The sequence below is a fragment of the Cydia pomonella genome, chromosome 26, assembly GCF_033807575.1.
Source record: "Cydia pomonella isolate Wapato2018A chromosome 26, ilCydPomo1, whole genome shotgun sequence".
In the NCBI taxonomy this organism is placed as follows: domain Eukaryota; kingdom Metazoa; phylum Arthropoda; class Insecta; order Lepidoptera; family Tortricidae; genus Cydia; species Cydia pomonella.
Genome location: NC_084728.1, coordinates 598,285 through 614,591, shown reverse-complemented (window position 1 = coordinate 614,591; position 16,307 = coordinate 598,285). Strand labels below are relative to the sequence as shown.

Sequence of the window (16,307 nt, the reverse complement as noted above, 5' to 3'; positions counted from 1 at the left end):
GCCCCGGACGCTGGCTGTCACGATTATTTAAGCGAAATTGAACTTTACAGAGTCCCGCGTTAGTCGCTATTGCATTGGCGAAACTGTCGGCTGTAGCCGTCGTTAGCGTCCTTGGCAAGTCATTCAGATGTCGGCCATAGCCGACGGTGGCGGTCAAAGGGTTTAAATCATCTTTCCATACAAACGTAGTCTTCATTTTCCTCAAGATAATAACATTACTGAAAATATTTTGACATGATGTCATGTATATCAACCACGGCAATTTGAGTTTTTCCTATTTTTTAATTATTATGAGTTACGAGCATTTGTAAATTAGTATGGAACTTGTTTTTCGCTCCTAATTCTTTTATAATTAACAAAAAGGCAAACAGGAGGAAAATCGGGACTACGTATTTGTGGAGCCTATACGCGGCCGTTCCTTTTAAGCGGTTAATAAAACACTAGTGTCTTTGAGGAATTAATTTTATTTAAACTATGCAGTGGTCCTTGAGGTAACAATATAGTTAAACATCTTCAAATCAAAACTAAATCACAGCCGACGAATCACTCGTGAACTTCATAAACTAGTGCTCTTTCGTAAGCTCCGGTACGTTTAAAAAACCAGAGAGAGGCTTCTTAATATTATAGCTGGCGTTACTCTAAGCTTTTAAATCGCAGATCGATGACATCCTGAAAAAGATATCTAAGTATATTACAAATGCGGAAGTAAAATAAAGTCGGACCAAGTCAACTTTGCATGGCCTTTGCAATGACAAATAAACATTTATTCAACAAATAGGCCACGCGGGCACTTTTACATGACAAATTTTTACAATCAATAAAAAAAAAAAACTTCTTCTTCCTAGCGCTGTCCCGGCATTTTGCCACGGCTCATGGGAGCCTGGGGTCCGCTTGACAACTAATCCCAAGATTTGGCGGAGGCACTAGTTTTTACGAAAGCGACTGCCATCTGACCTTCCGAGGATAAACTAGGCCTCGTTGGGATTAGTCCGGTTTCCTCGCGATGTTTTCCTTCACCGAAAAGCGACTGGTATAAATATCAAATGATATTTCGTACATAAGTTCCGAAAAACTCATTGGTACGAGCCGGGGTTCGAACCCGCGACCTCCGGATTGCAAGTCGCACGCTCTACCGCTAGGCCACCAGCGCTTTTTTTTTTTAAATTTATTATTTGATTAAGCTTATAAAATGTAAAAGTGAAAAATAATTAGTTTGTCGAGTCATTATCACCGTGAATTAAGAGCTAAGAGAGAATTAATAAGAGCTTAAGCCTTTTATGCGATATTCCGCATTAAAAAAAATCTATTTAAACATAGAACCTGCATGGTCATAAAATTTCACGAGAATCGGTTAAGAATTGCGACCTGTAGAGGAGAATCGCGATCCGGATCAGGCTGACGCAACTAGGAACAAAATAAGTTTTGTATGGAACTTGTTTCGCAAATCTTTGCCAACGAAGAAAAATAAAACGTCAGTGCTATTTATTCTGTCAAGTTTACATCAAGTCAACTGTCAGCCTAATTGTTTTGTTTGTTATGAAGGCTTCAATGTTTTGTTCGGGTATTTCGTACAATTTCTTTATTATTTAGTGCAAAAATATCGAAAATAGTGAACCGTGATCAGAGTAAAGAGCGACTTTGTTATAATGCCACCAAGAAAATGGTTTACTAAGTGTGAAATATGTGGCAAGCGAGCCACTTGAGAAAATCACGAAAAAAGGGATTTTATGGCGAAATTTCCCTTGGATAAAGACCGGTACGTATTGCTTTAGATACTTTTGACCTTATTTTGGTGCAGCAGGCTTTAAACACATCGAAAATTTGATATTTTATATTATTTTTAGTTGTGAACTAGGGTGGTACTAAAACTATCGATAATTGTATGTTTATTTGTATATCAGTGTAAGTAATTAAATAAAATATGTGAAATTTCCTGAGAACTTGCATGCAATATGACACAAAATTAATTCGTCGAAGATTTTCAGTGGAAAATTATCTATCATCTTTGCATAAATGGTCATTATTTGACATATTTTTTTTTATCTAGTAATTATTTAATATATTAATCTGAAATGTAAGTAAATTAATCTCTCTTTTTGTGATCATAAAAAAATATTATACGACATTATTACACAAATTGACTTAATCCCATAGGAAGCTCAATAAGACATGTGTTGTGGGTACTTAGACAACGATATATACATATAAATACATAGAAAACACACATGACTCAGGAACAAATACGCATCACACAAATAAATGCCCCGTACCATAATTTGAACCTGGGACCATCGGCTTCATAGGCAGGGTTACTGCCCAGTAGGCCAAACCGGTTCTCATGACAGACATAAAAAATACATAAAAAGTTAGAGCATTGATAAAGGGTTGTTGATAACTGGATGCCGAAAAACATGATTTATAGATGCATATTAGCGCTAAATAATCAGTTGATCATCTCATTAGCAAATACTTGGAATATAAACTGTAGATAAAGTCATGTTTGTCCAAGGCTGTATGTTTTCAGATGCAGGCAGTGGGTCAAATTTGTTGGGAACGAAGACTTGACGATACATCTTCCCATAGAAAAGTAACATTTATTGAAACATGTATATGCAGAACATTTTGAAAATAAAGCTTTAAATAAAATAAAAAAACACGACTTAAAAACTGTATTAAAATAATTCGGGTCCACATTAAGCCCGACAGTCCACTCAAAGAACTATCCACTATATACCATACAACTTAAATGTGGACTCGATGCTAACCTGATTTCGAGTACAAAATTTCAACCCTGCCCATTTTATCGATATCGATAAGAATCCCAAGCGTGTAGCGTACTACACTATTTAAATCGGTTATGTTGGTATTATGGTTCCTTGACAGTTCTTTGTCGTAGATTTTGGTAATGATTTGCGAAACAAACCGAGTCCACTCGCTAGTATGGAAGTCCCGTCTCTTAAAACGTAGTGATTATATGCTCTTTGATCCGGATATACACGGTAACATACTTACGACACGACACGACGAACATACGAAAGCAAAATGTCAGAGTCGTAGACCTTCGCTAACACTTCGGAATAAGTACCCACCTTAAAATCTTCTTCGTTCCCGTTAAATTCCACCGACCTATGACCAGCTGTAGCGGATAGCAGAGATTGTTATCGTCGTTGCTCGCGTACTTGCTGTCGCGCAAGTTGTCGCGCATGTCGCGCCGCGCGGTCGCGATGCGGTGTACCGCTCTGTCCGATAGAGGGCAGTAGGAGATGTCTAGCCACTGAAACATATTACACATTATGTATTGATAAATCTTCTGATAGGTATTTTCAAAACTTTTACAACTAGCGCGTATATGTATAGTTTACGTACGCTCTATTGCGGGTAGTAGGGTCTGCCATTTGGCTTAAATCCATCATAAGCAGTACAATTTCCCATCCTATTCCGAACTTTATCTTTGTTTGACAGGTTTTTAAATTGACTAAATTTTGACATCCTCATGTCCAATTACGGGTCAAAACAATCAAGAGTTTTGAGCCACCATCTTATTTAACCTTAGAGCGCCAAAGACGTCATATCACGTCCACGGAATCTTGCCCATGGCAACGACGTCTACAGATGACTAGATGTCTAAACCAAGATGCGTTATTTCTGTACTTATGTATCCTTTGGGTGTCAGGCGTCTTATCACGTCAACAGAGACGTGCCCGTGACGTCTTTAGACGTCAATGGACTTCATGGTAAACCTGGTTCTTATATCTATCCCGGATGCTTAAATTACAGTTCAGTTGCCCTAATTTGTCGAACTAATCTTCATTTTAGTACTACATCTGTCCAAAAGCAGGATAATTGGATAATGAATTACGCAGCCAATCTCTAAATGTGGGATATAATATTAAATACAGCAAGAAGCATGATCAGGTAGGATAGAAGTTTGCAAGCATGTCCAATTCTATAAAATTATACTACTGGACAAATTTCTTTGACACAGTATAAAATTACCACGAGTTTCGGGCAGACGCAGACACACGCGGCTAAGATGTCATCGCCATTGAGGCGGCTATCCGATAAGTTATTTACCTTATGTTACATCATAGGGAGAGCGGTGTTACCCAACACGGGAATATTTTTGCTTACAGGGTGGCTCCATCCCCTGCATCATATTTCACGTGTAGTTTTTTCAATAAAGAATTTGTATTTGTATTGTATTTAAAGTTCAACTCGTAGAGTTTAGGGCATTAGTCCCTAATCCGTCCTAAGTCCGCGTGCTGTCGCCCAAGTGGCGACGCAGCGAATCCAGTTGACACGAGTTATTTCTGTAACCATTCGGGCGCCAGACGTCATATTACGTCGAAGGACTCATGCTGCCTACAGACGTCAATAAACTTAAGTAAAAAAAAAGCGATAATGATAGGATTATGCTGATGATATAATTACCACGAGTTTCGGGCACGCGTAGACACACGCGACTATATCATCGTCATCAAAGGTGCTGTCCGATAAGTTGAGCTCGTAGAGTTGAGGGCCCAAGTAGCGACACAGCGCGTCAAGTCCCACTCGAGTTATTTCTGTCGGCAGAAATCAAATAACTCTTAGAATTATATTAATAGTGAAAAAATTCACTGTCTTGGCTCGAGCTCGCGACTCTGGCTCACTAGCCCACCCTACTCGAGTGAAGTCTCGGTAGCTCAGTGCTCGGTAGCTAAATTGTATGTTACTGGCTAATCAACATTTTTAATTTATACTTCTGTAACACAATAATTTATGTACCTAATATTCTATTGATGTATGTTGTCACTTCAATAAACAAAGTCAACAAATAACTTAAAATAAAGTATTAAAAAAAAAACTTAAAACTGTGCTTATTTGAACTTACCAAGCACTTAACACTCAAATTCAGAGTTCCACAACCCATCCTCTGGCTAAATCATCAGATCCGCTCGATTATACCCACATTATTGAGTTGTCAACTGTATTATATACGTAGACTTTCAAAATTTTAAAACCGATACAGATGCGTATGGACAGATATTTTTTTACTTTTTTTGTTAAGTATCTGTCGTATATTATATCAAATTAACGCTTATTTTATATATAATCTTTAATCTAACTGTAATTTTGCCTATTTACTATATATTAACCGATTTTTATCTAAAATGCAACGTGTCAATGTGAATATTCACTGTCTTGGCTCGAGCTCGCGACTCTGGCTCACTAGCTCACCCTCCTTCCTCGAGTGAAGTCTCGGTAGCTCAGGCAGGACGCGAACCACAGGCAGGCAGGTCAGGTAGTTTTTGTGTATTGTGTTTTATGAGTATTCAAAACGTGCATTTCATTAATTTCAGTGATTGTACACTTTTGTTTGTGTTTGTCATTCATTCACCGTTACTTCTGGTATACTCATTTCCTCAAAGGTTAACTGGAAGAGATCCCATACAGGGATAAGTTCGCCTTTGTTGTATATAATTTACTCTGTAACTGTGTTTTTCGTGTTTTTATTTCTATGTACAATAAAGTATATACATACATACATATTATAATAATTCAGCCTATATACGTCCCACTGCTGGGCACAGGCCTCCTCTCATGTGCAAGAGGGCTCGGGCTATAGTCCCCACGCTAGCCCAATGCGGATTGGGGACTTCACATACACCTTTGAATTTCTTCGCAGATGTGTGCAGGTTTCCTCACGATGTTTTCCTTCACCGAACATACATATTATCTATCATTTATTTCTTATCACAAATAAACAACAGATGAGGGTAGATATTCCTTATACAGGGTGTTTATTTAGTCACCTGCAAAAAATTGTCTGTTTCATACATTTTGGCTGTCTGACCTTGACATTTTCTATGGGAGAGTAGGTAACTTTTTTCGCGATTTCGAGATAAGTCCCATAATAAAAGTTGCTCAGTATGACCTATATATTCAGCCCGTAAATTATTGCAGGTGACTTAATAAACAACATGTATTATACTCACGATTAAACAGCAAGCGCACCGCCAACAACTCCTTACAATTCATCGCCAAAGCTTCCAAGTGATGATCCCACACTTCGAAATTCGCGTTAAACCGATGCAACTTCTTAAGCCGACACACAGACTCGAAAAACACATTACTCTCTTCAAGATAGTGCTGGTCGTCATACATAGTAAACAAGTCCACAACACTGAAACCTATCTCTCCTAAATTAGGCATTTTGTCCAATAGCAAGTGAAGTTTGTTCCTAATTTCAATTTTGCTACGATTTTCCTTCCATAACACAAAACTAGTCAGATTTTTTAAATGGTCTGCGCTAGAAAGGAGGAAGGAGAATTTTAAAGCTCTACAGTCTCTTAGTATTAGACGTTTCATTTTATCAGTTTTCAAATTGTTTAGAAATTTGCCTGTCACGCGTTTGTTGGATATGATGGCCAATTCGTTCATATCGCTTGAAAGGAACTGGTTGACGCAATCGTCTGTTATCTCCTGAAACAAATACATCTATTTTAACCTCTTAAGGTCAAAACAAAACAAAAAAAAAACAATATTTGCTTGAACTCATAATGTAAGGAATAAAATTGATTTTGTTTTGTCCAAAAATTAAACGAAACAAAACCAATTGCAAATAACTTAAATTTCATCGAACTTAATATACACTGTAGGTAGGATGTGAATCTTAAGTAGGAGGATAATCCTTTGCACGCTTTATGTCATAAACAAAAACGTCACTAATACGCCAAGGTCAGGGGCGCAGGCGACCTAATGTGAACTTGACTTGAAAGTGGGAAGGTTACTTTGACGAGCGTACGCCATACATAACACTTAGATATTGTGTTGCATGACTAGTTACGACGCTTTTGGCTTTTTTGGCATTCAAAAGGTTTAAGTAATTATGAAACGGCTCACTCATTTAATTTTATTCAAATTTCGTCCGACATATTGATTTAAACTAGCACGATTTCACTCATAATTTATAAACCTGAATCGGGACTTACGTTCATTATTTGGCCTGACGTTTCGAATGTAACAGTACGTCTGTGGTCACAGGCAGACCAGTACCACCTGCCTGCCAACATGTCATGCGACCAAGTCCCGATTAAGTTTTATAAATTATTCATCCGATATATCCACCATAACCAATATAACGTCAAATACGCCAAGGACGTCATATCACGTCGAATAAAATATTAGGTGTTAATGAGGGCTACCGTTTTTGTACTCACCAGTTGGCGCCACTGTAGACGATGGTCCAGAAAAACAGCTCTCAAAATTCGGCTATGCTTTTTTTTTTTAATGTTCTAATATAAACAAAAGTATTTAAGGTACCGACTAAATTTGCCATTTTTTAAACCTGTTTAATTTTGCATATATTTTACTTGGCACTTGTTTTGAATCACAACATTTGTTGAACTATAACTAATGTTTACCATGAATAATCAAAAATAGAAAAAAGATTTACCACAATTATGAATAAGGAGTGAAAATTTGCAATAAAAAAGTTTGTAACCCTCAAAATACTACGTATTTGACGTTTTGAAAGGCCTCCGTCTACACTAGTGCCCCTAGCGGCGAAATAAACGCGTTAGCCCTCATTATATCAGAGAGCCTACCGCGAACCACGTTCGACGGGTTGCCTCTCTGTCGAACTTGGAAATTCGTACGTAAGTGTGACAGGGAGGAAACATGTCGAACGAGATTCGCGGCAGGACGTCAGATGTCTTTAATCAAAAAAAGTTTGACAGCCAAAGAGTGGCGCTGCTCGTACAAAGGTGAGGGGCAATAATGCTTTGCCCGCCCAAGACGTGAACTACGGCCCAATATCGACCTTCATGCATTCGGATAAGGTTCACAACGCGCGGCGTACGATAGGTTGACGTTCAAAGGGTTAATTACCTCTACGTGGACAAAGCCGCAGGCTGTGGCTAGTGTACTACATACAAACTTACATCACAATTTTCGAACACGAGCCATGTCAGTTTCTGGAAGTGAAGCTTGTTGGTTGGGGAAAGCTTCTTTTTCAAATTGCTGAGCTGAAAACAAAAAAATAAAAAATATATGCGGTTCTAAAAATCTCTCTTGCCTTGTAGATTTTTTTATATAAAAATTTGTATTTTTTCGCAGACTTAACTGCTTAATAAAAATGAGTTATCTCTCTCATATTGCAAATATTATTATCCTAATTCCTATTTATGTATTACGTAGGCAAGAGATACACAAATAATCCGGAAAATTCTGGTATAGTCACGCTCCATGGACATTTCATTGTGTAGCGATGTAGCGAGGACTCTAAGGGCGACTTACGCGTTCCAGAGTTAGACAACTAACTCGCAGTTAACCCTTTAGGTATACAGGGTTAAACTGTACTGTATGAACGGTTTATACACTAGGACCATTTTTTGTATACTACGTACAATAGACAGCAAACAGAATTTGAATTAGAGGTGGATTGTCAAAGAAACTTTGTAGCCACAGTAAATTTACTGCCATCTACACTTGTAAAACGTCATTGGACTTTGATTCTTATTCTTTCAGTGATATGTGTTAGTAAAATATCAAAAAGTGGCGCCATCTAATAGATCAAGGTATATTCTAAAGGTATAGCGGCATCGTTTCGAGCGATGGCGCCACTTTTGATATTAAACAAAAAAATAAGGATCTAAGTCAAATGGCGTTCTAAAAGTTTTAATCATGTGTCGAAAGATGGCAGTAAATTTATTGTGGCTACAAAGTTTTCTTTGACAATCCACCTCTATTTTAAATTCTCTTTGATGAATGTTAACCTAACAAAATGCAACTCTGAACACCACGCCTATCATGTGCGGTACATCAGCAACCTTGTCAGAAAGCATGAAGGTTGACAATGCGCTGGAGCCGCGCGCGTCTATTGACGTCTTTAGCAGTCAAAGGGTTAAATAGTGGGAACCTTAAATAATGTGAACATACCCTGAGGACTTCCAAGTTAGGGCAGGTGTCCCTGAGAACTTCCATCACATTCTTAAAATATTGGCAGTCTGTATCAAACTCGCGGACCGCAGGTCCACATTTTTTGAGCCAGCGTTTGAAGGAAGGCCACACGTCACTCGATTTTCTTAATATCAAGGTATTTTCGTCACATTCTTTTTCGAGGATCATGATTTGGCGATCTGTAAAGGAGAATTTCATTATTCCCCAACCCGCTTTGTGCGACTCTGGATTATAGCTGAATCTTCATATAAGATGAGGCCTGTGCAAGGTCGCAGTACTTACGAACAGATACTTATCTCTCAAAGAAAACGCAAATACCTACCGTTTTGATACCTACACAAAAATACAATGGAGTGACCTTCAACGCCCGGTTTGACGACCGGTTTGGCCTAGTGGGTAGTGACCCTGCCTACGAAGCTGATGGTCCTGGGTTCACATCCTGGTAAGTGCATTTATTCGTGTGATGAGCATGAATATTTGTTCCTGAGTCATGGGTGTTTTCTATGTATTTAAGTATTTATAAATATTTATATATATCGTTGTCTAAGTACCCTCAACACAAGCCTTATTGAGCTTACTGTGGGACTTAGTCAATTTGTATAATAATGTCCTATAATACTTATTTATTCAACGCACCGCTCCCCGCACCGCGCGCAGCGACACAACGCTAGAGTTGGTCCACGCTAAGAAATGATTTTACAAATAAATACCTACTTACTCCTAAACAACAGAGTGAAATAAAATAAAATCTTCAAGTATCTTAAATGTTGTAGTCATTCATTAACAATTACTTGTATGAAAAATGTATGATTTATTTTCTTCTCTAAGAGATCTGTTATTAATCTTGATTGTGGCTGGTTTTAGTGTAGGTTTTATATTATTTGAATGTGTCCTTTGCTACAGTAGGTATACCGACTACATTCAATAGAATATACCTACCTACTTAGGTAGGTACAAATATAAGTTTTAATTTATGTCAAGACTAATTTCAAAATCGGTTGATCAAACCAATATTAGAACTTAGGTATAGGTACTAGCATTAGGTATATAACAGCATAGCGTAAAGTAACTAGAGTATGAGCAAGTTAAATAGCAATATTCGTAGGCATAAAACCGCGCTCGCGCGGAGAGTTCCATAGGCCTGCCTGTGGCCAGCAATGTCAGACAGTGGGCTGCTGGACCGAAATGTTAATGGATTGGTGGCCACTTTTGGATGAAAGAAGCACCTGATGTCCTTTACATTGTGTGTTGGAATGTCGACGACATTTGGGGGATCCCAGGGCACTTCTGCATTAGACTATCCAAGAAATGGGACAAGTGGCATACACAAAGAGAGGCCTATGTTCAATAGCGTGACTGGAGGCTAAAATGACAATGGTGATGAAATATATCAATCATACATACACTGATTCCTAAATTCATAAACTATAGTAGTGTAAAAAGAATTCCTTACGTGATATGTGACCAAGCACCAACTTCTGCCAATCTTTACAGGTTGGTTCCGTCTGCAGGAGCTCCTGAACTGACAAGTAGTCTAAGATGAGACGCCAGCAGTCTGCATTAAGGGAGTTGATTATTGCGCTGTTGGTTTCTGGTTCTGATACCTGTGTAAATAAATAAATATTATACGACATTATTACCCTGTGTTTTGTAATTCTATTTTTCATGTATAACACAATTTAATGATCAATACCCTTCTATTTGTGTACGGATATATAACTTAAAATAATATTGACCTACTTAGTCCCAGATTGTATTCTGTACCTGATGTGTATGCATTGATATACTTTCTGTCCTAAATTTCGCAGTGCATTAGTATATACTGTAATGCTGTGTAATTTTGTTGTTAAAATAAAAATAAATAAATAAATAAAAATAAATTACACAAATTGACTAAGTCCCACAGTAAGCTCAATAAGGCTTGTGTTGAGGGTACTTAGACAACGATATATATAATATATATAAATATTTATAAATACTTAAATACATAGAAAACACCCATGACTCAGGAACAAATATCCATGCTCATCACACGAATAAATGCCCTTACCAGGATTTGAACCCGGGACCATCAGCTTCGTAGGCAGGGTCACTACCCACTAGGCCAAACCGGTCATCAGATTATAATTATAAAGCAACAAGAAATGCAATTAGAAGGAAGTGTGAAACGCTAATTTCCAATGATGTATGAGGCAGGTAAAATATTAAGGGCCTGTTTCACAATGTCCAAGTATTGGATAGCTAATTAACAAATAAATTAACTGCCAGACAAAACTTCCTGCAAAACTTACCACTTTATCTACTATGTTGCGAATGCAACTTATTATTGTATAAAAATCAATGCAGTAGCTAAACGCAGCCGTCGGGCTCGGCTAGTATTCGGAGGCTTTTTAAAAGCACCAATAGGAGCACTCCACATATTCTGTATCGCGGCCAATTAGAAGCATCTAAATTTAAACTACCTTTTTGTACTGATCATATATTGCAAATCACTCTTTCATCACCCTCCATACTATCAACACCCACTTTTCTACATTAACCCGTTTTGACAAGAACCCTTGTAAACCAGTACCCTTTGGAAGATTATACTTCGCTTCATTATAAATCGAAGTTTTATTTAAGTCGTCGAGATCCTGACCTGCACGGCGGCTACAACTAGTTAAGCTTAATTGAAGATTGTGAAATTACAACGATGACTTTATTCATCAGAAGTAATACTGTTATGCTATGTAACTTAGAATAAAAAAAAATCAAGGCTAGTCTGTAATATCAAAAGTTCATAACTTTTCTCGTCAAGATCGTTAATAGCACACTTTAGATGTAAAGTTAAAAGCTTAGAAAAATAGTTTTGAAATTGCTTAGGTACTTATTACACGGATACCCACCACTCCTAGCTGTGGGTCTTCTTCCATATATTCCATATTGTAATATAATATGATGCGATTGTTTTTTACAGATCAAATGGAATTAAAACTTTCAATTAAATAATCTCTCAATAAAATTACAATTTAACATGTTTTGACAGCTGACAATACAACTAAACAAGTCATGACCAAAGAGTAAAGTAAGTTAAGTAAGTATATAGGTAAAGAGAGCCGTCTAGAAGCATTTTAAGGAAACTAATTTCGAAGCGCTATCTCTAATTTGGATCCAAATCTAACAATGTTTATGTGCGTGCATATCTACATAATATTAGGATTACTTGGGCGGTTTAAAAGTATTTTTTTTGTTTGATTTCTTGTAACTTGAATAGTTTTTGTTTACAAGATATCGAGTAAATATTATGTAGAAAAGGTTTTAAAAGAATGAAATTCAAATAAAAAAACTTATTTGAATATACTTACTATAGTCTGTCAAGCAAAGTCTGTCAGTAGCAATGTAAAGCAAACTGAAGTATGGCAACACTCACAGAGCAGTATTGCGCTAAGAAAAGCAGCAATGTACATCGAACCGAAACATTTTTTTTCCGCTGAGCGCGCTCTTCGTACGTCAACTAAAACTGCCGCTCGCGGTTTATTGAAGCATTTGGAAATTGTTATTATTATGAGAGGGACAATTTAAACTGGAGTAAAAACGATGTCAATCAATATGATAAACGAGATCAAAAAATACCTATTTGCAAACGGACTATGCTGGAGAAAATAATGTTTGAATCAAGTCATTGCTTCCGCAGGTAGCTGGATTTTAATATATTATCAGATTTCTCGGTTGGAATTCAATATTAAAGATATATCACGATAAAATGCAATACAAATGCTCCTTTATGCGACCTTCAAAAGCTAATTAGACATATTTAGGTAGGTACAATCGAAAAATATATCAATAGATTGAATTAAAATAAAGGTTTGTATGCTTAGTAAAAGGTGGACGCAAAAGGCGAGCGCTCGCATTCTTAACCTTTGGTATGCTTAGGAGCAGATCTGCTACATATATATTCAACTTAAACATGAAGATGTCATAGCTAAATAAATGTAAAGGTTAAGGCATTTGCACTTGAGTACTTTTTACCAAACGAGCTGTTAGTAGGTACCTATACTACTGAATTTAACTAGAATAAAACAATCCATTGTTTTATATAGGTAAATATTAAAACCTAGGTAAGTAACCCCTGAGCCATCACTGGCAGCGGTAGCCCTGGTAGGGTATCACTGTAACTATTCTTGTCACAATTGCAGGGCTTATTAAATATCAAATATCTGGACTATTTACATCATTTTGATATGGTTTTATTCTGTTTTAGCTAACTTAGAAGACAAATAGGGAGCAAAGAGAACATGAGCACCACGGTAGAAAGCTGTTTTTAACATCAGTTCAGAAACTGAAGAAGCCCAAAGAAAATAATTATGCCACTTGTTAATTGTAAATTAGTGTATTTCTCTTGAACAATGTCACATTCACATACCAGTGTAATTTTGAAATGGTTTTACAATATATTTATATAAATATACAGATTAAAAATAAATAAAACACAATATATTTATATAAATATACAGATTAAAAATATATAAATATACAGATTAAAAATAAATAAAACACAACTGCAGATATTTTGGTGTTCATTTAATTTCAAGGCAATTAAGATACGGGTCACTTTAGCTTACTTACACTTAATTCAGGCCATTCATTGAAAAAATATCATTAAGTTACCAATGTTACTGGTCCACTCCAAGCATCAGAATACTTTGTACCTAGTCACTTATTGCATCTTAAGCATAAAACAGATCTGTTTGAAAATTTGTAATTTCAAGTTTAAAGTTTCCATTCCAAGTTTCAAAATGTATTCTTATAGTAGTAGTTACACATAAAACTTAGTCTAGAGCAATTTGCCTAATTTATAGTACAGAGATATTCCAATATCTCTGAGACCACTCTTACATGCTAGCTTGGTAAGGTTTTGCTCACACTACTGTTTTTATACAGGTATATGTATTGGCTAGATCATATTTTATATGTAGATATTTAAAAAAGTCATTTAGATATCAGGAGAATGCTGTTAAGAAATTTTATTAACTTTCACATTAGTCTATTCAAGACTTGTCAGGAACTGACACAATTTCAGGTACTCAAAATATTAATCAAAGATACCTTGACAATGGAAACTTAACAACTTCCACTCATGTGAGTAATATGGAGTTATATTGTTTCTGGATAAAAGAAGGTATGATTTAAATGTTAAAATATTTTTCTAAAATTATGCACACTGAATAAATTATTTTAATTTATTGAACAAACAGGTAAAGCGACTTAAAACTTCTTTTAAATAGGTACATACCAACTTCAGAAAGTATAAACTAGGATTTTCCATAGGTATACATGTGCAATAGCTGAGTGCATGAAACAAATCAGCCTAAATAATATATTTTCGTGATGATTAACAAACGGACAACTTTTACAATAATAATCTAAACTATTGTCCCAATTTTTTTAGTTTTTTTAATTAACAAGTTTATTTTTCGTCTTGTTTGCGTTGTACATGTACACGTATGTACGTAAACCGCCGTAGGTAAGTTTTGTATGAAGAGAAACTTTTACGAACGCCTTATATTGGGCGAGTTTTAATCCTGCAACAAACATATGGAAGTATTAGGTTGATGTTGCGAAAGAAAGTAGGTATAATCAAGGTTCTTAAACGTCTTAAGATTGTTTAAAAAAGTTACCTTTGAAAATATTTGAGGACTTCGTCTGTTGATATTGGGAACAATCGAATCAGTTGCGGTTTCGAGGGCACAATTCGTGGTCTTATTGGATATATTTAGGCATACGTTTTATCTTTATTTAAGCCTTTTAACCCTGAAACAGAAAAAACTGCACATTATCTTAAAAATTCTCCGGGATCTTGAAGTAATTATCATAACCTCAAAATTTTCTAATGGTTAAGATCAACGAGCATGATTTTACTTACATTGTAGGCATCTTGACTTTGCTTATGGTCATGCACAATATTATTTAATATATTGATATTTATTTTAATGCTGGGAGCAGAAATTTCTCTTGAATTAGCACCGATTCGGAATGTAAACAAACAAGATGGACGATCCACATTCTACAGATAAAACACAGATTACACGCAATTTTGGAATTATTCGAACACAGTGTTGCTAGCCCGCGATTTTTCAAATTTGCCGCGTTTTTCTACTGACAAGATTTGCTTGACCAACTATATACTTTATAGTAAAGCAAGTAGGGTAAACCGTCTATTACTGGCCACCCTCCATTACTGGCCACGTTACTAAAAGGGATTCTGTTTAATATCACACAATCTAAGTTAATCATCGGAACAATAGTTATTTAGTTTACTTGAATTGTGTAAATAAATAAATAGAATTTTTATTTTAGCTAGTTTAGTATAAGGTGGCCAATAATTGAAGGGTGGCCAGTAATAGACGGTTTACCTTTTTTGTTTATTGCTTCCAATTTGGTACACAAGATAGTAACAGACTAGGTGTTGTGTTCAACTTTTTGTACCTACAAAGCTGCATTAGCTTCGTCTTCTGTGACTTGTGTCTCAATCTGACCTAGAACTCTTTCATGTGCACATAACTGACTTGCCTAGTTCTCAACTGAGCCTTTCTTCTTTGACCTTAACATCCAGACCAAAAGTCCAGTTGGACTTGAATTTAAGATATTCCGGAGGTAAAGTGCATATTAGGAGAATTCCCGGTAAGTTCGTCTCGTCTCGCTCCGTAAAAAATTCGCTCCCGATATTCATTAAAAAAGAAACATGATTAATGATGTCGTCGTTCGGGTCCTTCTTGTAGCTGATGAATTTCAGACCTAGGACGTGTCTTGTCTACGCACTTACCTCGATAGATACACTTTATTTTATCTCGTCTTAATTAGCTGAATCAAATTGCAAAAATCTTGGCAGTGTCATCGGACATGTTTGTCGTAAACAAAATTAAAATAAATTTAAGTCTTTATCATAGCTAGCCTTTTCATCGCTGCATTAGCGCCTAGGATTATCTTTTCTTCTTACCTTTGCGAATATCTAAACATCCCGACATTGCCTTGAACACTCTTTAAATTTGTTTTGTAACATTGGGGCAATTGGGATTCTAATTTCTCTATTTGAATTTTACTTGTGTTTAATGATTGCTCCGATTTTACTCTGCTCTGCTATGTACTTTAAAATTAATAGATAAATAATATGTTCATATTAATCATATCTCTATGTAATTTACGAGAAGTCGTATCTCATATTATTAATAAATTATAAAAATCATATCTCTGATGTTTACGATATTTATTTTTTCTGACAGTAAATAACTGTTGCTAGGTAACAACCATGTAACAACATTATGGAAAAAGAAAGGTCTTAACATACGAGGTACATGCAACCTTCTTAATGTTCGTCTTGGTATTCATGC

At 36.1% G+C, this 16,307-nt stretch overlaps 1 protein-coding gene and 1 long non-coding RNA gene across 4 annotated transcripts; both read right to left on the bottom strand.

The window, feature by feature from the left end:
• Window positions 1-446: 446 nt before the first annotated feature.
• LOC133531873 (uncharacterized) lies at window positions 447-16,040 on the bottom strand. Of its 3 annotated transcripts, XM_061870271.1 has the most exons (9): window positions 15,917-16,040; window positions 10,394-10,544; window positions 9,278-9,379; window positions 8,920-9,119; window positions 7,923-8,006; window positions 5,976-6,462; window positions 4,432-4,562; window positions 3,090-3,274; window positions 447-669 (listed from the first exon to the last, which is right to left on the bottom strand). In XM_061870271.1, exons 4-9 carry the CDS (start codon window positions 9,106-9,108, stop codon window positions 639-641), a joined length of 1,107 nt encoding a protein of 368 aa, XP_061726255.1. In that variant the 5' UTR covers window positions 9,109-9,119; window positions 9,278-9,379; window positions 10,394-10,544; window positions 15,917-16,040; the 3' UTR covers window positions 447-638. The 3 variants fall into 3 exon arrangements, with proteins under 3 accessions (XP_061726255.1, XP_061726254.1, XP_061726253.1); XM_061870270.1 differs by lacking the exon at window positions 9,278-9,379; XM_061870269.1 differs by lacking the exons at window positions 9,278-9,379; window positions 15,917-16,040 and adding an exon at window positions 11,826-12,276.
• Window positions 13,484-15,074, bottom strand: LOC133532304 (uncharacterized). The gene is made up of 2 exons (XR_009801676.1): window positions 14,598-15,074; window positions 13,484-14,501 (listed from the first exon to the last, which is right to left on the bottom strand). It is a non-coding gene; the product is annotated as an uncharacterized LOC133532304 (long non-coding RNA).
• Window positions 16,041-16,307: the final 267 nt, after the last annotated feature.